The sequence below is a fragment of the Engystomops pustulosus genome, chromosome 2, assembly GCF_040894005.1.
Source record: "Engystomops pustulosus chromosome 2, aEngPut4.maternal, whole genome shotgun sequence".
Lineage (NCBI taxonomy): Eukaryota > Metazoa > Chordata > Amphibia > Anura > Leptodactylidae > Engystomops > Engystomops pustulosus.
The window spans coordinates 228713101-228736202 of record NC_092412.1 but is presented as its reverse complement, the minus strand read 5'-3'; the positions used below and the strand labels follow the sequence as shown (position 1 = coordinate 228736202).

General features: G+C 43.4%; 1 protein-coding gene across 6 annotated transcripts in view; it reads right to left on the bottom strand.

The window, feature by feature from the left end:
* CTPS2 (CTP synthase 2) overlaps positions 1-23102 on the bottom strand; it is a 120729-nt gene that overhangs the window by 61968 nt on the left and 35659 nt on the right. For all 6 annotated transcript variants that reach the window (XM_072138439.1, XM_072138434.1, XM_072138436.1 and 3 more), the window contains 2 exons: positions 14645-14777; positions 12160-12248 (listed from right to left, as the gene is read on the bottom strand). In XM_072138439.1, the coding sequence (XP_071994540.1) occupies positions 12160-12248; positions 14645-14777 (222 nt within the window). The remainder of the gene's footprint in view (positions 1-12159; positions 12249-14644; positions 14778-23102) is intronic.

Below are 23102 nucleotides of genomic sequence, written 5' to 3'. Positions count from 1 at the left end.
AGCCTCATCAGATGAGGAGTGTCATTTTTAAAAATATTTGGATGACAGGCAAAGTGGTTACAATTGTGAGCCTTTGAATTTGTTTTGAGAAATAGTATGCACCCAGTCAGAGTTGGAGAAATTAAAGGAAATCTATCATTGTTTTTGTGCATTGTGAACCAAACATACCTTAAGAATGCTGTAGCAACAGTGATGCGAAAACATATTTTGTTTAATCCCTAAACCGAGTGGTTTTGCGACCTTGGGAAAGCTGGGTACAGACTGGCTGCCGTACATAAACACAGTACTTTCACACACACAGGAATAATCAACTTGAGCTGGATGACTCATATAGAGCAGCTGAGGGATGGTGTAGTGATTGATTGCTTCTGCCTGTCAGGGACAACGCAGTGTATACAGGAGCGACAGAGCCTTATTTTCATAAATTTATTATTGTTTTTTCAGCAAAACCACTCAGCTCAGGGATTACACAAGATATGTTTCTGCATCAGTGTAGCTACAGCATTCTCAAGGTATGTTTGGTTCATTATGCATGAAAGCAAATGGTAGATTTCCTTTAAAGAGAATCTGTCATGCATATGAACCCACCCAAAATAAACTTTATTAAAAACCATGATTAAAAAGCATTGCCCTTATCCCTTGACGGTTCATTTCCATGGCTGCAAATTTTTTTCTAAACCGTCGGGTTGTCCGAAGGCCACGCCTCCCCCGATTTCTGTCGCGTGAAAGCCGGTGCGATTGTGCCAAAATCCCGGCGGAATTCGGTGCAAAACGGAAAGATTCGGGAAACCCGAAAGTGCAGCCGCGGAGCCCTTAGTAAAAGAGCCCCGATATGTATACATAAATTAGGGAGCACTCTCTATATATGAAAGATTAAACAGGGGAGACCTACATATATATATATATATATATATATATATATATATATATATATAGAAAAAGGAAAGTTTAGAGCAGCACAGCAACTCCGGTGGGTGCAAGTCCGTAAGTCCCCAGGCAGGGGGACTGCAATGTAAAGTTTAGGAAGAGGCAGCACTCCAAAAGGTAAATTCAAAAAAGTGGGGTGTCTTTATTCCATAAGGCTTATGGAATAAAGACACCCCACTTTTTTGAATTTACCTTTTGGAGTGCTGCCTCTTCCTAAACTCTACACTATATATATATATATATATATATATATATATATATATATATATATATGTAACTAGATTTGGGGTCAGAGACCGCTAGGTTTCATCTTGAAGGGGGCTTCACGCCCGGGATGTGGAGCTCAACTAAGTGATTTCATTGCTGCAGATTTTCATAAAACCCATACACTACACTGATACTATATTAAGCTGTAGATGTACCACACAAAAACACTAATTGGCAAATCTGCAGGTAATACACAACGTTTGAAGGTAACCAAGTAATTTTGGTACCGAAAAAAAAAATCTGGAGAAGGCCCTAACCACAGTTTTGCTATGGGCCCCAGCCATTCCTGGTTACACTGCTGTGTGTAGAGGTGGTGACGCATATTAACTGCATCAATCTCGTAGTTTTCTTACAGAACATGTTGTGTTGTCACTCGGCCTTCATTCAAGGACAAGATGCTATTTTCTGGGAATTCATCCATGCATGATAAATAACAGTGTACCACATATCTCATTATACTGGAAATGTATCAATGGAAAGATAAAGTGTTGAGGAGTCGCATGTAAAGCTTTACTAGACGAGGAATTATCAGCTTCATAAACATTCCCCACAATACATCACTTCATTCTCTGGGATCACACAGCATGAATGATATAACATATAGGAATGTAGCAATTTTACTTACAATAACTACTGCTACATATTGGCAGATACCATTCTTTTAATATGAGCATTCACTTATTTTATCCATTTACAAAAATGATTAAAGGGGTATACCCATGAAGACAAGATTCTTATATATACTCAGGATAACAAAATAACACATTCTCTAATTCACTGTTATTAACAAAAATACAGCATTTCACAGATATAATTTGAGCCTGTCTCTATCAGTCCTGCTGTACAGAATTTCAGTTGCCCCTGGTTTCCGACCCTGTATCTTCTGACTTTATGGTCAGCAGCCATCTTACCTGAGGCCTCACTGAGCTTCTCTCTCCCTCTGCTCCCTACAGGGGCCCCTTCCCCCTGCAGTCCAGGACCAGCTCTTACAACCTGAGTGAAGTTGGCCTCCCCACCTTGTTCAAATCAAACAAAATTGGTGTCAAACGTTTGTGCTACGTTTGTGCTGGTTTGTGGAGCAGAAATTTTCGTTTGTGCCACTATGGTTTTTAAGATTTTAATGAAAGTTTCCAGAGGTCATCAGAGGTCAACCAGCCCCCCCACATCAAATCAAACAAAACTGGTGCCGAACAATTCTGCTACGTTTGTGCAGGTTTGTGCTGCACAAATTTTTGTTTGTGCTGCTTTTGTTTTGAATATATGAACAAAAAATTAAAGTTCAAAAGTTCAAGCAGCCCCCCCCACATTAACCGAATTAAACAAAATGGGTGTCAAACGTTAGTGCTATGTTTGTGCTGGTTTGTGCAGCAAAAATTTTCGTTTGTGCCGCTATCATTTTTAATATATTCATACTTTTTTGCAGAGGTCATCAGAGTTCATTTCTTCCAAAGTACAATGTGTTTGCTAGCTCCCCCTGGTGATCAAACCAGGGAAGTGTCACTAGGTTTGTTTTTTACCAGTTCATCCTAAACACCTCAAACACCTGAACATACCTTAAAAATTATAGCGGCACAAACAAAACATTTTGCTGCACAAACCAGCACAAACATAGCACTAACATTTGACACCAGTTTGATTCGGTTAATGTGGGGGGGCTGCTTGAACTTTTGAACTTGACATTTTTGTTCATGTATTCAAAACAAAAGCAGCACAAACAAAAAGTTGCGCAGCACAAACCAGCACAAACGTAGCAGAATTGTTCGGCACCAGTATTGTTTGATTTGGGCAATGTGGGGGGGGCTGGTTGACCTCTGATGACCTCTGGAAACTTTCATTAAAATCTCGAAAACAATGGCGGCACAAACAAAAATTTCTGCTGCACAAACCAGCACAAACGTAGCACAAACGTTTGACACCAATTTTGTTTGATTTGAACAAGGTGGGGGGGCCAACTTCACTCAGGTGCTCTTACACACTGACACAGACACTGACTTCCTGCTGGCAGCAGCTGCAAGAGTAGGGCTACAAGCTACCGGCAGATAAGTTCTTTATCTAGGGAAGAGGGGGGAGGTATATGGCAGCACTGTGTATGTTATGGCTGTGATAGCAGAGGGGAGAAAGTCATGTTTAATATGCATCTCATGGATCCCATCTATGATCTGTCTCATCTCTCTTTCTATTTGTCAGATACTAGTACAATGTTCAGAAGCTGAATAAAAGTGTATATAAACCTGTACCCTGATAATCTAAGCACATTGTCAGCACACAGCATCTCACAGCACTAGAGGAATCATGAAGTGTCTGCTTAGAGATTCTCCGCCCACACACTGGAATCTTACACTGACCACCACTGAGTGACATGAGTTAAAACAGCAATAAAACTGAGTAAAATTGAAAAGTAAGGGTGCTTAAAATTGTCTGTATTGTGTAAACTTCACTAGGGGATTGAAATTTGAGCATTTCTTTCATGGATAAACCCCATTTAATTTAATAACCTATCTTTATGGCAGCTGGGGACCTGATTTGCCTTGAATCCACCCCATCCCTTCTCATAGCCATAGGGTTATCGTCCAATTCTCTTAGCTAGTACAATTAAAAACACCATAAAAAACTCATTGGTCCATCATACATCAGGTTACAGTGTCCCATAAATATCAGCAAAACACTTTTCCAATGATTTTACCACAAGCTAAATATCTGACTATGTCCTCTGTAAAGATATATATATATATATATATGTGTCATTTATAAATACGGTATTATTTTAACTTTAAGGTGAATAACACCACAATCCACCTACCCAAACTAACTGCTATGTGATGTGAGGTCATACCCACAGGTGTCACCCATACTTTGTATTTATTGTCCAGATGCTCCTTCCCTCCTAAAACTTCACTTCATAAATATGCAAATGAGGCTGAAGTGCTTCAGGGGGCATAAACAGAGTGCCTCATGGCTCTGGCTCCACATCAATAACAATGCCCATCACTACACTGCCACTCCGCCAAGGCTTGTTCTCATCCTTCCCCCTTCAACTACATGACTCCTGGATCCAGAAAGATCTCACTCAAGTGCAAAGGACTACGCATGCGGATGCCTCCTTGACTCAAGTGCGCACACGCTGCCTGACCTCCTCTACACCTGGAAGCAGCTTCTGGAGTGATGTCCAGCATGGGACTGTTCATGGGGCAATCTGCTAACACAAAACTGGATGAAACGTGTTCGGCATAGTCCTATATAACATAGAAATTAGTTTGGTCAAGTGTATCATGGTGGATGGATTCCCTTTAATGAGTACAAAAAAGGTTACCTTTAAGTATCCCATACCTACTAACTTTTAATAAATGGAAATATGGACATTAGGTACAGTATAGCTACAGGTGGTCCCCAGGTTAAGTACAGGATAGGTTCTGTAGGTTTCTTTTTAAAGGAAACCTACCACTTAAAAGTGGTAGGTTTAGACACATATACATGGAACCAGCTCAGTGTGAGCTTGTGCCAGAGCATATTTTTGTTAAGGGAACAAAGCCCCTATGTTAGAATTATAAGTTATATTAACTTATAACTCGGCGCACCGCACTTGGGCTCGGCGCACCATGCGCGCGCCCGTGCGTGCGCCGGATTGTGAAGTGCAGGAGAGCCGGTGACGTCACCGAGCTCTCCGGCACACGCGCGCCTGCGCAACTTAGCACGGCCTGTTTCCCCCTGCTAAGTTGCGCAGGCACGCGTGTGCCGGAGAGCTCGGTGACGTCACCGGTTCTCCTGCACTTCACAATCCGGCGCACGCACGGGCGCGCGCATGGTGCGCCGAGCCCAAGTGCGGTGCGCCGAGTTATAAGTTAATATAACTTATAATTCTAACAGAGGGGCTTTGTTCCCTTAACAAAAATATGCTCTGGCACCAGCTCACACTGAGCTGGTGCCATGTATATGTGTCTAAACCTACCACTTTTAAGTGGTAGGTTTCCTTTAAGTTGAATTTGTATGTAAGTCGGAACTGTATATTTTATAATTGCGACACCAGCCAAAATATTTTTTGGTCTCTGTGACAATTAGATTTCAAAAATGTTGGATTGTCATCAGAACCAGGATTAACAATAAAGCTTAATTGCAGACACCAGTGATACCTATTATAGCTGTTTATTGTAGCCTAAGGTTAAAGTAAATTACCAACATCCAGAGGGCCGTTTGTAACTAGGGGTCGTCTGTAAGTCAAGTATTCTCAAATAGAGGACCGCCTGTATTTCTTTTTAAGCTATGCCCGATTCACATCCAGTAAGGCATGAATCCCACTTTAGCTCCTCCATAAATAATCTAGCTACATAAATAAGGGAACATCTGGGAAAAACCAACAACAAAAGTCAAAAAGGTTATAGCTGAACATCAGAACACAGGCTAAACATACAACAGCCCTTCTAGAACAGCAGTAGAAATCCAGAAATGTCATCATGGATCAAAAACAGTAAGGTGAAGAGTGTTAAATCAGAGCATCATGCTCTGTCCGTAGAGTATGGCTGAGGATGTGCTGATAGTGTCGGTTTGTCCCAGTCGGTCTCTTCCTAGTCTGCACACTGCTGTGTTGATTCTCCTTGCAACCTTAATTTATTTACACCACAACCATCTGTCTACTGCAGACGCTGGTCTAGTCCACTAACAGTTAACCTACTGTGATTGACAGAATATTGCCATCCTGTCTGATGTCAGAGTGCTGACCCAATCATCTTCTGGATTGGGGCTATGGATTTTTATCCATATAAGGTATTGTGGATCAGTATCCTTTGGCTAATTTATTCATATACTATATAAGCAAGCTTTTGTATGCTATCATTCTGTATTCTGGTACTTTGACCCATTGTCTGTATTCTTGACTGACTGTTTTCCTAGTGATTTTGTACTGCATTGTCCTCTTGGTTTCGACCTGTATTAAGCGACTATCTCTCTATGTTTGTATAGTTTTGTCTTTGTCTCAATGTTCTTTGGTCTGGGTAGAGATCAACGACTAGATGTTTGCCTACCAGCTAGGGTAGACAGAGCGAGTAGGCAGGTACAGCTGGGGAAGTTAGCCTCAAGGGCCAGCATTGCATATGGCACATTATAAGCTTCCCTTAGAAATAAGGTACAGATAGAAATGCACTAACAGGCACAATTTGCATAAAGATAATGGGGCACATTTACTTGCCCAACCGATGTCAATGCACTGTGCAATTCACATTTAAGATTGTGTGCCCGATTTCCTGCATCTGTCGCTTCCCCGCTCAGGTCCCCCGGGGTTCACCTTCTTCTTTCCGATGTATGTAAAAGCATTGGTTACAACACAATTTGAATATTAAATACTGTGCTCAGTCCGAATCAGTCGGATCGTCCACCGGCCCGATTTCTGTTGCATGTTAAATATCTGTTACAGCGGCGCAAATCCCGATAATTTCTAAAATCTGAAAAAAGTGTAATCTGCTGGGCCTTTAGTAAATAAGCCTCATAATTTTCTAAAAAGATAAATTGCTGGGATACATGAAAGATATATATAGAAAGTTTATGAATTAACCTTCAAATGATTTAGTTGTGGGTGAATTGGTAGCCATGGTCTCCCTTTAAAGCAGTTTTCCAACTATGGACACGGCAGATAGGAGATATCTTTTTGATCGACAGGGGCCCCACCACGGGATTCCCAATTATTAATAGAAGAGGAGCATGCAAGCGATCAATATGAATGGAGAATTGGTTTATGTGCTCAACCAGTGCTTCATCTTCTGTAACCCCCATCTCCTGCAGAAATATATTCATGTGCAGTTAACAAGCAAATGTTGGATCCGGAAGTTTTAAATGCTGGATGGATCCAGCAAGCAAACCCCCAATAATCATAATCATAATACTAATCAGAGATGTTACAAGTTGATAGGGATGATTGAAATCTGCAATAAAAATTAATCAGCCCTAAACACTGACCTTAAACACTCCCATAGAAAGTCTCCAATAACACACAGAATTGTATATATTCAACATCAACATTACATTTTTATAGCCGGTTTCACAGCTAAGGGCAATACTGAATGGAACAAGTCATAGGAGGATGAAATGACTACAAGCACATAAATAAAATGAATGTTCTCCCTGCGGAGCTGGCAGCCTTGATACATTCTGAACATAATAGATACACAAGCATATCGACCTTCTGATGAACATGGAAAATGGATCTTTTCAGATATGTTGGCAAGGTGAGTCGTATCTACATCTGTTTCTTTTGTAGTCAAAGTCAATTAAAGTAATATATGCTTCATGGCGCTACTTAAGGTATAAAAGATAGGTGGGACCATTGGGTTTAATCATCTTACATATAATATGCAAGAACAATAAAACTTGTCACCAATCCAGTAACAGTTGATCAGAGCATGGCCCTAAATGTCCCGTAGAATCAGTCTTCAATTAAATACGCAGGCATATTATTATCGACAGACATAGACTAGACTTACCGTCTAAATTTTCCCCTATTGCTGCAGACCTTGAAGTCGGATTTACAAAGATAAACCTCAGGATACATTTCTTGGTTTGGCAGAATAGGGGTTATCAAAATGACCCTACCAATTAAAATCCCCGCCAATTTCTTACTCATGGTCCAGCAGTTGTTCTACAACTTTGTATGTGCCAACAAACCACTCAAGACTGAAGAGGACGACACTACACGCTGCTAAATGTGCCAGGAAATAACACAGTACTCCCACGCAACTTATATATCTAGAATAGTAGATTGGTCAAGGAACTCACACTCCAAAACCTGGGTTACAACTGAGATCCCTCTATCCTGCCTTCCCAGGAAGGACACAGAAGAGGTGGTAGAATCCCTCTACCATTTACGGTACTCTGTCGGTCTTCCTAAAATGTTAAAAATAAAACAGACATCTCACCTGGTCTCTCCCCACTCACTCCAATTTTGAGTCATTCCAACTTCCCCCCTGTACTTTCACACCCAGTGTTTAGACATTGGGTAGCTCTCGGCCGCTTTAGAGCATGTCACTTTACAGTGGAGGGTAAGTGGTGCCTAATTGCCCCTCCCGATCTTCATTGGGTGAACCCATGACATGGTCTCCGACTCTCCCACTTCTTAAACTCCCCTGTGGACCCCTCCTTGTTCTTCAGGTCAAGAACTGGGATTGAGCGCATGTGTGCCCAGAGAGGACAGATGAGAAGGGTTCTCTCATCTTCTTATCAACTCTTAGTCGGCCCCCACAGGATTACATCCCTCCTTATATGCTCAAGTGGGATAGATTGGCTAAAAGCACAATGTAGCAGGAAACTCATTATAAATTGCTAACAAAATGCTACACAAAATGTTTCATGAGGTTTCATTGTCCTGCTGGTGATGTGGGGATGGGGAGGGATCACTTCTTTACATCTTCTGGAGCTGCCCAGCACTTGCCCCGTTTTGGGATTAGGTATTAGAGGTAGTTTACGAGGCAAAGCGTTACGTGACGACCCTGCTATGGGTGCTTTTTTTCCATCCTGAGGTTTTCCTTGCCACATACAGAACGTCACTGGTTGTGCACCTCCTAAATGCCTGTTAAACGCAATTTCCAAGAGAGAATCCCAGTTCCAGAAAACCTGGTTCCACTGAGCCTCTTTTATTTCCTCACCTCGATACCTCGACCAAGCTCTGCTTTTCTATTTTCTTGCTTCCTACTTTAAGCTTTTTAGTAATTGCAGGGCTCATTCCCTCCCAGGAGGACAGATCCCTCTTTTTGTTGAATATTTACTATGTTATGGCTTGGGGTTGCCGAGTTGTGTTGGCACCTGCTTGCTATATTACATTTTTCTTTACTTAGTATCTCTACAAATTAATGTGTGAGATTTTGTTAATTTTTGTTAAAAAAAAAACACTTGATCATCTGGTATATTGATCAATTGGTACATTATGACGAAAGCAGGAATCTGGCAGCTCTGTCTGTAAGTAACAAAATCAAATTGCACTCCTCAATAGGGTTTGGAGGGGGGCTCTAGGAGGGAATGCTACTTCTATTCATGGATTAAATAGATGCCGGAACACCAATAGCTTGTTCGCAATGTGAAGTTTTATTGGGGCATAAAATGTGAATGTTTTCGACCGAACATCGGCCTTTTTCAAACATGTGTCACCACTGGTTGGGAAAACAGGACGAATGAGCGTATAGGAAGGAAGAAACTGAGACACCACATCTCCGTTTTGGCCCAGTTGTGCCCCTTCCTCAGTCAGTACAACCCCTGTAAAGGAAAACTGTGCCTGCAGAAAAGTTGGACTACAGATACATTACAAAGTTTCACTTCCAGTTCCAACAGCAGCATAACAGCTGTCTGGTTTTGCACTCCATATAATTTACTATTAATTACCGTATATACTCGTGTATAAGCCGAGATTTTCAGCACAAAAAATGTGCTGAAAAACCTCGCCTCGGCTTATACACGAGTCAATGATAAAAAATAAATACATTAATACTCACCCTCCGGTGTCCCCGTGTTCCTCGCGGCTCCCGGCGGCTCCCGATCCCTGTCGCGGCCCCCGGCGGCTTCTTCACTCTTCACTGGCCGGGAGATCACGCTGGCCGTCGCACACTGTGATGCGACGCTGTCGCCGCGGATGACGTCATCAGCGGCGACAGCGCGGCATCACAGTGTGCGACGGCCAGCGCGATCTCCCGGCCAGAGAAGAGTGAAGAAGCCGCCGGGGGCCGCGATGGGGATCGGAAGCCGCCGGGAGCCGCAACGAACATCGGGACAACGGAGGGTGAGTATTAAGTTTAGACTGTATACTGATGGGGGAAGGCTGTATACTACTGGGGGCTGTGCTGTATACTACTGGGGACTGGCTGTATACTACTGAGGGCAGACTGTATACTGATGGGGGAAGGCTGTATACTACTGGGGACAAGCTGTATACTACTGGGGGCTGTGCTGTGTACTACTGGGGGCAGGCTGTATACTAATGGGGGCAGACTGTATACTGATGGGGGCTGTGCTGTGTACTACTGGGGACAAGCTGTATACTACTGGGGGCTGTGCTGTATACTACTGGGGGCAGGCTGTATACTACTGGGGGCAAGCTGTATACTACTGGGGGCAAGCTGTATACTACTGGGGGCAGGCTGTATACTACGGGGGGCAAGCTGTATACTACTGGGGGCAAGCTGTATACTACTGGGGGCAAGCTGTATACTACTGGGGGCAGGCTGTATACTGCAAGGGGACAAGCTGTATACTACTGAGGGCAGACTGTATACTGATGGGGGCTGTGCTGTGTACTACTGGGGACAAGCTGTATACTACTGGGGGCTGTGCTGTGTACTACTGGGGGCAGGCTGTATACTACTGGGGGCAGGCTGTATACTACTGGGGGCAGGCTGTATACTACTGGGGGCAAGCTGTATACTACTGGGGGCAAGCTGTATACTACTGGGGGCAGGCTGTATACTACGGGGGGCAAGCTGTATACTACTGGGTGCAAGCTGTATACTACTGGGGGCAAGCTGTATACTACTGGGGGCAGTGCTGTATACTACTGGGGGCAGGCTGTATACTACTGGGGGCAGGCTGTATACTGCAAGGGGACAAGCTGTATACTACTGGGGGCAGGCTGTATACTACTGGGGGCAGGCTGTATACTACTGGGGACAGGCTGTATACTACTGGGGGCAGGCTGTATACTACTGGGGGCAAGCTGTATACTACTGGGGGCAAGCTGTATACTACTGGGGGCAGGCTATATACTACGGGGGGCAAGCTGTATACTACTGGGGGCAAGCTGTATACTACTGGGGGCAAGCTGTATACTACTGGGGGCAGGCTGTATACTGCAAGGGGACAAGCTGTATACTACTGGGGGCAGGCTGTATACTACTGGGGGGGCAGGCTGTATACTACTGGGGGCAAGCTGTATACTACATGGGGGCAAGCTGTATACTACATGGGGGCTGGTTGGCTGTATACTAAATGGGGGCTGGTTGGCTGTATACTACATGGGGGCTGGCTGTATACTACACCCTCGGCTTATACTCGAGTCAATAGGTTTTCCCAGTTTTCGGTGGTAAAATTAGGGGTCTCGGCTTATACTCAGGTCGGCTTATACTCGAGTATATACGGTACCTTATCTATTGGTAGATAAATAATAGTTTTTAGTCAGATAACCCCTTTTGTAACTATAGTAATTTGAAGTTGATCCAGGAAGCTATTATTTGGGATTAGAAGGAATTTTGCCCTGATTTGGTCCAATAGGCAACAGCCTCTTAGGATTCTGTGTCTTCCTCTAATTCAACTCTGTATTGTAGGACAAAGTTGATCCTTTGTGAACCTTCTACTATGAAAGTCTAGAACACTTGTACAACTTTCAAATCTAAAACAGCTTTAATCTAAATTGATTTTCAAGTAAACTGGCATCGACCCTGCTCTTTAATGGTCGGTCAATAACTATGGCAGTGGTGGCGAACCTATGGCACGGGTGTCAGAGGTGGCACTCTGAGCCCTCTCTTTTGGAACTCAGGCACAGAATTCACCAGACAGGACTTGAGGGACCCTCCTGCAGGTCCAGGTAGCCCAGGACGTGGAGCATCTGGGTCTACCTGAGACTGCAGGAAGAGAATTTGTGGACATGGTCATATTATCAGTAGAGATATTGAAGCTCCTGCTCTTGGCCCCACAATTCTCCCTCTTCATTGAGTTGTCAAGGGCAAGCTCCAATGGCAATCTGAATTTTCCCACTTTCTGTCAACAATATTGGTGTCCTCAGGGCCGTTGAAAGCTGTGGTACAGCACGGAGCAAGAAGATTTTAATAATTTACTGCTAGAATTTCTGTGTTGGCACTTTGCAATTAATAAGTTGGTCTGGTTTGCATTTTGGGCACTCAGTCTCTAAAAGGTTTTCCATCACTGGGCTATGGGGTGCCCTCCAAGTTTGTACTAAAGTTCTGAATTGTTACTATACATTATCAGTCTAAGCACACGACTTACTGAGCTTTGCACAGCTTTTCCCAGGCCTTATGGTATTTTACAGGGTCTTCTGTTTTAATTGACGGTTCCAGTTCTGCAGAGTCTATATACTAAGATAAGAAATGTATTAATAGTATGAGATATAAACTGTATAAACTGTAATCCTATTGCTCTTCTGAACTTTATATTCTGAAAACTTAATAAACAACTATTTAGCTCTACATAACACTGAGTAAATTTGCTGTCCATAAATAATCTATAATATTGTCCTTGAATTTAGGAAGGTTTTTGTTTACACCCAATACACATTATTAGGACTTTTACATAACATGAATTGATTAGTTTTTGTCATTCTAATATTTTAATACATTAAATATTCTTTTGATGTTATCCCAGTAGAGATACTCCATTCAGGTGACAGTGTCCATTCAGTGCCAATTTTTTTCCGCTTTTTTTGGGCTTATCTCTTGACAGCTGTTCCCTTACATAAAATCTACTTGGAAAATACTGCATATACTAAAGTATAAGCCAAGTTTTTCAACAAGAAAAATGGACTAAAAAACTCAAACTCGACTTATACTCGAGTAAAGAAAAGAAATAAAGTTAAAACTCACCTTTCCGACGCCCCCTGGAGGTCAGCCGCCACCGTCATCATATTGGGGCTTGAGTATTAAGGGTCCGCGGACGCACTTTTGTCAGACTTTCCAAAGATTTAGGGTTTTGCACGGCTGCGACAGGTATTTTACAGGGGATTGTGACGAACGCGATCGGATTGTTGCAGAGCTACGCTGGCTTTCATGCGACAGAAATTGGGGGCCGTGGTGTTGAACCATCTGGCGGATTTGGACTGAGCGCCAGATTTAACTTTCAAATTGTGTCGCAAGACCAAGCACTTACATGCATCAGGAAGAAGAAGGTGAACTCCGGTGGACCTGAGCGGGAAAACGGCACATGCAGGATATCGGGCGCACAATCTAAGTGAATCGCGGCACAGTGCATTATCATCAGACAATGCACTTTTGGGGTAAGTAAATGTGCCCCATTGTGTATGCCTGAAAGGAGAGTTCTGACTATAGTGGCAGGGGAGCTGGCTGACTATAGTGGCAGGGGAGCTGGCTGACTATAGTGGCAGGTGAGCTGGCTGACTACAGTGGCAGGGGAGCTGGCTGACTATTGTGGCAGGGGAGCTGGCTGACTACAGTGGCAGGGGAGCTGGCTGACTATAGTGGCAGGGGAGCTGGCTGACTACAGTGGCAGGGGAGCTGGCTGACTATAGTGGCAGGGGAGCTGGCTGACTACAGTGGCAGGGGAGCTGGCTGACTATAGTGGCAGGGGAGCTGGATTACTATAGGGTCTGGCAGACTACAGGGGTAGGGGGCTAGCTGACTATAGGGGCAGGGGGCTGGCTTTCTATAGGGGCAGGGGGCTGGCTTTCTATAGGGGCAGGGGGCTGGCTTTCTATAGTGGCAAGGTGCTGGCTTTCTATAGGGGAAAGGCGCTGGCTTTCTATTGGGGAAAGGCACTGGCTTTCCATAGGGGCAGGGGTCTGGCTATATAGTGTGGCAGTGGGCTGGCTATATACTGGGCAGAGGGTTGGGTATATACAGGGGGCCCACTATATACAGGGGCAGGGGGCTGGCTATATACTGGGGTAAGGCTGGCTGGCTATAATCTCGGGCAAGGGACTGACTTGCTATATACTGGCTGTGACCAATGCATTTTCCACCCTAGGCTTATACTCAAGTCAATAGGTTTTCCCAGTTTTTTGTGGAAAATTAGGGGCCTTGGCTTATATTCGGGTTGTTTTATACTCAAGTTTATACGGTACATCATGATAAACCAGGGACGCTTACTCATAGATCAAGGCACCGTGACTGTGGTAATCTTGTTATATTTTTTATACATGGCCTCCTTCCCTCTAAAATAAATGTTATAATTATGTTAATAAGCCTGAAGGGCTACTGGGGCAGTTCCCAGAGCTGTTACAGTTCTAGCTGTCCAGGGCTGCAGATTCATAGGCTGTTATACTGTGCATGAGCTCTTCCCTCAGTACTGTGTGCTGAAACTTCCTCTGCTGCTGTGACATTACTTTAGCCAGAGGGAGCATGGAGTGCCGAGCAGGAGCAGAGGGAGAGGGGAGAAAGGTCTAACAGTCTATGAAGGAACCGCCCCAGTAGCCTTTCAGGCTCATTAGATTAATTTTAAAAGTTGCTTTTAGAAGGAGGAAGGCCATGGGTAACAAATATAAGAAGATTAACACAGTCACGGTGCCTGGATCTATGAGTAATGTCCCTGGTTTAACCATGCTGGATTTTGATGGGAGATTTCCTTTAATAGGTGCATCTTAGTGCCCTAGAATATCTCATATACCGCTCAGTACAATGGCCTCCAACATATGACTCTCCAACTGCTACAGATGTGCAACTCCTACAAGCTACAAGTTATAAGTAGGAGACCCCCTGATATCATTGCCTCAAATAAACCAGAGGGATAAACAAAGACTTACCATTAAATTCAGCTTATGATTGATGGCCAATGCCGAGTGTTCTAGAGCCTTGAAGACAGAGGTGTAACAGTCACTCAGTTTCGTGTATTTTCCTACCAGAGCTATGGAGCAGGTCTGTAGTAGTCGTTCATACCTGGAAGAAATTACCACAGTTACAATTGAATCAACTGCTGGACAAAACTTCCTTTGATGTCAGAGTTAGCAAGATCAGAGTCTTATGTGCCAGGTTTTTGTTTTTGTTTTTTTTTTAAGAAGAGTTTGGCTTAACTGGATCCAAACTTTGAGTTTGTTTCTTATTGTGTATATTTTAGTAGTTTTTATTCAATATATGTTGTATGTCCGTGGTATTTGTGTATTTTTGTAATGTATTTAAAATGTGTCTTTATGGCCTTTCGTGACAACTTTCTTTTCCGCCGTCGGGGGATAATAAATTGTTTATTATTATTATCTTTTATTCCCTACACCAAATTCACTTTAAAGCTCTTCGCTTTAATAGGGGTTTCCCTACAAATTCCAGCGCCTTTGCCATCTTTTCTTTACCCCCATCATTACCCTTAAACCATCAATGCCACTAATTTTGTTGGCCAATACACTAATAAAGTTCTCTACTGGCTGGTGGGTGGACGGAATAAACACAGGGGCACATCTCTACCATTAAAGATAGGCTGGAATCAATTTTATGGGTCCCAGTGTTAAAATACAAAACAACTTATATCCTTTACTAGTGATGCGCGGACCCAAACCGCAATATTCGTGTTTTGAACAAACCGAAGTCCGTCTTTGGTTAAACTTGGCCCCACTGGTAATACCCGCAATCAGTGCCGGCATGCACACCTCCATCTTCGTGATGATCGGTGCTCCGCTTGACATCACTGGTTTCTACAACATCTCTGCCAGAATTACATGCCTTGGGCAAAGCCAGATGTAAAGCATAACAGCATGATTGGTGCCAGCAGTGATCCAGTGGGTGCAAGGACCCATTTAAAGAGTCAACACCCAGGATCAGTGCAAGCGCCAATCAGGGGTGTTTGGATTTGAGTCCGTGCTCAGCCACATACACTGCTTATCACTACTACTTTCCTTTGGCCCAGTGCAGCACCTCAATCCACCTCTGGCTTTTGTTGGTAAAAAAAAGGCTCAGCGGAGAAGTTGTGTTGACAGAGTGCTCACCCTACAGCCTAGAGCTAGGCCCTGGATTAGGCTGCAGCAGATATGTGTTATCAAACAGATGGTGACAGGAGGCGCCATGTTGGACTACAGGTAAGTATAACTTCTTTGTAATCCTTACACCTATTAAAAAAATTAAATTTCTATCTGTAACTTAAGTTACAGGAAGCAAAGTTTTGAAGCTGGCGGAGGTGGTGACAGGTCCTCCTTAAATATCAACATTATAACTTAATAGTGTAACAAGCAGCGGGTTGTGAACCCACTGTGCTATCCTACTGGTTTGAATTTGGGCCACTACAGGCGTTATCCATGGACCTCTCTGGTATTCACCCTTTCAATCCTATACAGGGATCTGCGGAGAGGTCACAAGGTGGTGGTGGTCCCTGCAAGGACAGCAGCTGGCCCCGCAGGTACAGAAACACTGGTACATGGTACCAAGGGGTCAGGATAGCGAATGCTCAAGGTCAGTCTGAAGTTAAGGCAAGCGCCTTACAAGCAGAGTCAGATATCAGGCAGAGGATCATGGCCAACAGCACAGGAGTACAAGAAAGGTTCGTATTCCTAGTCAGGTAGTCAATAGACGCAGAAACTAACAGCAAAACAAGTCAGACTAGGAACCTTTGCTCAGGTGCTAGGGAGCAGGGTGGCTATATAGGTACAGGTGCGCACTGATAGGCTGGAAGAGCCATGACTGGTACATGTCTTGTTCCATTAAGAAGGGTAGAGAAACACCACCAACACCCTAAGGTGCTGGAGAAGCAAGGACGCCTGACAGAAGAGTGACTACTCAGCAGGGGTTTGCTGGAACGTGGCCAGACAAGGCGTTTATAAGTAAGCTTGTGACAGGGAACCAACCAGGGGCAGAACCCATCACCAACGTAACAAACACAACTTTTGACCAGTGATCTGAAAGGTCAACCAAAACTTGAATTGAATTAACGATGGGAGTCAACCAATTTAACCAACAACAATCACGAGAAAGGGTGTCCTATCCCTGTTTGAAGGTAATCTTTTTATGGAGATTGTTAGGATAAGAGAAGGAAGGTTAATAAGAACATTCAATCAATGATGTTTGTTCTGACAATGCATAATGTAAATGTCGATATGCATCTTACATTCTGGTATGATTAAGGACTAACAAACTATAGTCCGAAACGCGTTACCGCTGTATTTTTTGGTCGGTCCTGTGCGATTACCATTCATGTAACTTCCATGTTGTTCTACTATTGGAATTTTTCCTCTGTTTTTTAAAGGATATGAAGAATAAATTTTTGGACATGTTTTAACAGCGAGTCTTTTTCCTTTGGATCTATCGGATGTTGAATGCTGGATTCCCTTCCTTTGCTTTCTGCCATTGTTTGATTCTATATACCTGACCCTGGATTTCCGGACCAGCGTCACAGGGATTCCCTCTGCACCCGGCCAGATTACTCCACTTGCAAGATTGAAACCAACTGTGGGTGAGCCGTTACCGTAAACTTTTTTTCTTTGATTTATTATTCAATCAATGATGTTTGTTCTGACAATGCATAATGTAAATGTCGATATGCATCTTACATTCTACTGGTAAAATTCTTCTTGATAACCTGACATATCTTATGCTGTTCTGTCCATTAGAACCTGGTTGTGAAGTGCGGCACCTACTGTTGGTTTGGTGGAGAAATGCTGGCAAAAAGTCCAGGAAATTTTGGATCACGGGAAAGTCAGTTTTGCTAATATTTTGCACCACGGTATATCATGGATAGATATCGAAAACAATTCTTAGTAAATTCCCATTCACTCCAGATAGAAGTGACTTTTAATCAGAAACTATTAGGGAATATCTAATATTCATGAAGCGGCAGCTCGGATATATATATAGGTATATAAAATAGTGATTAACCAAGGATGATCATAATCCAGGCATCGGTGTTGTGGAGTATAATAAAATACCCTGTAATCACTCGTCCTTCTGTATATATTAAATGTATCACTGATTAACCAATGATCCATCAGTGCCAACTCATCTGCATGGATTTCATATAGACACAAATCGAAGGACATCTTAAGTGCATCTTAAATGGTGCGTAGTCTGTTTAGCCCATGGACAGGTTTCCGCACATTCATCCATCAATCCGACCAGCTCTGTCAATCATTGGGCTTATTTCACTTGCAAACACAGCGATAAGCTGAGATATGACAGGTCGTATGACGAAACAGGAAAGTGCTGTCCCTTCTATTTTATCCTTTTACATCAAATAGGACAAAACTGCTACACAAAAGGAGAATAACAGAATAAGTGAATTCTGTGACTGGAATAAAACACCTTAAAAGTGTCGGAAAAAATAACATTACCTAAACATGGAAATGACAAATGGACTAAAACTGCAGTTCAGACAATTCTACAAATACAAATTGTAGAAATTCCACAGGGTTATCTTAAAAATGTTATTGAAAATGACTAAAAACAAACCTGAACGGCTCATGATATGCATTAATGCTGTTCCCCTGAGGATCAGGAAAAAATGTTGCAATTGCTCACAGAGCAGTATAGGAACCAATTCTACTAACTGTTAAGTCAAAGTATGGTATTAAAATACCATAAAAATCGAAGAGTCACTGCCTTCCCTCAAGAATACTGTCCTCATATCATGTTTTAGGTATTCAATGGTGATTCAATAAAGAGACAGCGACTTACGGCAAAACAGAGTTATATAATACTGGGAGTCTGGGTCCCAGCACAGTCCCTGGCTGCTATGCAACACTCCTTACCACAGTACTGAAATCCAAAGGATGTTTCCCTTGTTGATCAACTAGCATCATATAATCAAAGTAGATAAAGTTGGGAAAAGACAAAGGGCCGTAAAGTCCAACCTATAAAACCTACAGTGTTGATCGAGAGGCTGATTCCAATTGGCTCAACGTAGGGAAAAATTCCTTCCTGACCCCAATATGGCAGGCAGAATAAAACCAGGATCAACATCAAATTAACATTTTAAATGTTAATGTAATAATAAAATGATTTATTACCCAAAACGTGTGATATTATTATTCTCCATGTAGGCATCTAGGCCTCTCTTGCACATCCTGCAGCAGAGAGATCCGCAGTCTCACTGCTCTTACAGTAAAGAATCCCTGTCTATCGTGATGGTAGAACCTCCTCTCCTCTAGGTGTAGACGATGCCCCCTGTCTATGGTGATGGTAGAACCGCCTCTCCTCTAGGTGTAGAGGACCCCCCCTGTCTATGGTGATGGTAGAACCTCCTCTCCTCTAGGTGTAGACGATGCCCCCTGTCTATGGTGATGGTAGAACCGCCTCTCCTCTAGGTGTAGAGGATCCCCCCTGTCTATGGTGATGGTAGAACCTCCTCTCCCCTAGGCGTAGAGGATGTCCCCTGTCTATGGTGATGGTAGAATCGCCTCTCCTCTAGGTGTAAAGGATGCCTCTTGTCTATAGAGATGTTAGAACCAGCTCTTCTCTAGGTATAGAGGATCCCCCCGTCTATAGAGATGGTAGAACCACCTCTCCTCTAGGTGTAGAGGATGCCCCCTGTCTATGGTGATGGTAGAGCCGCCTCTCCTCTAGGTGTAGAGGATGCCCCCTGTCTATGGTGATGGTAGAACCTCCTCTCCTCTAGATGTAGCGGATGCCCCCTGTCTATGGTGATGGTAGAACCGCCTCTCCTCTAGGTGTAGAGGATGTCCCCTGTCTATAGTGATGGAAGAACCTCCTCTCCTCTAGTTGTAGTGGATGTCCCCTGTCTATGGCGATGGAAGAACCGCCTCTTCTCTAGGTGTAGAGGATTCCCCCTGTCTATGGTGATGGTAGAACCTCCTCTCCTCTAGGTGTAGAGGATGCCCCCTGTCTATGGCGATGGAAAAACCTCCTCTACTCTAGGTGTAGAGGATGCCCCCTGTCTATGGTGATGGTAGAGCCGTCTCTCCTCTAGGTGTAGAGGATGCCCCCTGTCTATGGCGATGGTAGAACCACCTCTTCTCTAGGAATAGAGGATGCCCCCTGTCTATGGTGATGGTAGAACCGCCTCTCCTCTAGGTGTAGAGGATGCCCCTGTCTATGGTGATGGCAGAACCACCTCTCCTCTAGGAATAGAGGATGCCCCCTGTCCATGGTGATAAAAGAACAGACTCTCCTCTAGGTGTAGAGGATGCTCACCATCTACAGTATTGATAGAACTACTGCTCATCTAGGTGTAGAGGATGACCCCTGTCTATGGTGAAGGTAGAACCTCCTCTCCTCTAGGTGTAGAGGATGCCCCCTGTCTATGGTGATGGTAGAACCTCCTCTCCTCAAGATGTAGAGGATGCCCCCTGTATATGGTGATGGTAGAGCCATTTCTCCACTAGGTGTAGAGGATGTCCCTGTCTATGGTGATGGTAGAACCTCCTCTCCTCTAGGTGTAGAGGATGCCCCCTGTCTATGGTGATGGTAGAACCGCCTCTACTCTAGGTGTAGAGGATGCCCCCTGTCCATGTAGATGATAAAACCACCTCTCCAGTAGGTGTAGAGGATGTCCCCTGTCCATGTAGATGATAGAACCACCTCTCCTGTAGGTGTAGACGATGCCCCCTGTTTATGGTGATGGTAGATCCGCCTCTCCTCTAGGTGTAGACGATGCCCCCTGTCTATGGTGATGGTAGAACCGCCTCTCCTCTAGGTGTAGAGGATGATCCCTGTCCATGTATGATAGAACCACCTCTCCTGTAGGTGTAGTGCATTCCCCCCTGTCTTTGGCAGTGCCATAAAGTGTAACTGAACTTGAACATAGCTATATCCATACAGCAGGACACAGGACTACAGTTACATGACCAGTGAAGGTCTTAGGCTGGCTTCACATCTTGTTATGTGCCATACATTGCAAGGACGTCTCAGGGGAATTCCGATGTGTCCTTACAACGTATGGCACAGATATATCCCACAGTATGCAGGAAAAGGAGTGCACAACAGCAGCAGACGGTGACATTACCGCTTCCTCTCTAAGCGACGTAACCACTCAACGAGAATGGATGAGGGGTTCAATAGTTTGCATTTGATCACCATAGGCTTCTATAGCCTCCACAGAGCGCATATGTTGCTCAGCAGGAAGCTGTAGGATGAAAAGACATAGTTTGCTATGTATTACCATCTTGCCTTTTTCAGCGGATGAGATGTATACTAGTCAGACTGCTCAGGGAGTTTTCCTGACGTATATGCTGAGAGTATACAAAAAACGAGTCTTAGTGATAGGTTTCCCACTGATCAGACACTTATAACCTATATTGTGGATTGGTTATAGGTCAAAACATTGTTTAAATCCCTTAAATCTGATGCCTCCAGTGCAGTGGCACTGTATGAACAATTTCCCATTTCATGTATCAGTAATGTCATTAGTTCCTGAACTCTTGAAGCTTGGCACAAATATTACATTGCTAAGTGATAAAAGTGTATACGCACTGTGATAACTTCTAGATCATTCATCATGCCAAAGTGGACTTTTAGATTAAAGAGCCATTCCGAATGTGAATAAGCTGTCACGGTGGGGTCTTTGGTGGATCACGCAGCGAGTTTTTATAGCTCTTTAATGGGCGACCTTCAGTCATCATCTTCTCACAAATTTGAAAACTTCTACTCACTGATTTATTAGTCATATCTGTGACAATTCTGGGACCATTACAGTTCTCAAAGAGGAAACTCATCTTCTCTGTGTCCCTAAATGGCACCTATGTGTCTCTTTATAAACTGTAGTGATAGTCATTTAAAGGGGATTGTATTGTATTACAATAAGAAAGAAGATAAAAATAGAAGAATTCAAGAGATGACGAACACAGCCAGATGGTCCTGTAACTTTTATTACTTACAGTTGAAATCAAAAGTATCTACGCCCTATATAAAGAGACATATTCATGTTTTTCTCACTATTTGACATGAAATCAGAATAAACTTTTCCTGTTATTTATATTAGAATTACCAAAATTATTTATATTTGCCAAATGCCAGAATAATAAGAGAGAATTAATTTTAAGGCATTTTTATGAATTTCTGCAAAGTGAAACATATCAAGACATCAACCAAGAAGTGAAAGGGAACCTATCAGCACATTTTCACAAATACAGCTACTGAAAGGTTCCTATAGAGCCCTATTCACTAACTGACACCCTTCTTTTAGCTAAAAATTGTTTCCTTTACATTCCCATAAATCAAATTTATGCTATATTACCTAGCATCTTATGGGGCATCAGATGGGCTATCCCATGCCTCTTCTCAGCATGTCATGTGACCATGGTGATGTCATCTAAGGTCCTTAACCTAGTAAGATTTGAAACGTCTACCCCATGTATGTATATGATCACATGAAATCACAGCAGCCTCCTTGAACTTCTCCCCCCCCCCATCCTCCATGGAGGCTGCTGTCATTTTATGTGATCACCTACATACAGGGGTAGCAAAACAAAAATATTAGCACCTTTTTAACACAAATCTGCCACAAACTAGCAAATACAATACAGTAACAGTGCCCCCATTGTTGTCAACATAATAACAATGCCCCCATAGTAACAAATATAGTAAAGGTGCCCCCACAGAAGCCAATACAGACGGTCCTCTACTTAAGAACAGCCGACTTACAGACGACCCCTAGTTACAAACAGACCTCTGGATGTTGTTAATTTACTGTACTTTAGCCCCTGCCTACAAAGCTGTAACAGTTGTGTGTAACAGCTGTCTGGCTTTATTGTTAATTTTAACTGGTTCTTACGACAACCCAACATTTTTAAAATACAATTGTCACAGAGACCAAAAAAAAATTGGCTGGGGTTACAATTATAAAATATACAGTTACAACTTACACACAAATTCAATTTAAGAACAAACTTACAGAACCTATCTTGTACGTAACCCGGGGACTTCCTGTACAGTAATGATGTACCCTCAGTAGCCAATATAGTGACAATTCCCCCACTGTAGCCATTAAAGCCACAGGGGCCATTCAGCAGACAATATAGTAACAGTGCCCCCCTCAGTAGCTAATATAGTGATAGTTCCTACACAGTGCCACTACCAGTAGCAATAGTAGCAAATAGTTACATTGCTCCCACAGTAGCCAATGGTCACAGTGAACCAACACTAGCTGATTCCCAAGAGCCCACATTGCAGACAGGTACCAGTGACCCCTCCATAGTAGGCAAGTCCCATTGCCACCAGGGTAGCCAAGTACCAGTTCCCCCAAATAGTAGTGAAGTCCTAGGACTCCCCCTAGTATCCAAGTCCTAGTGCCTCCTCATTAGGAAAGTCCCAGTTCCCCCTATAGTAGCCAAG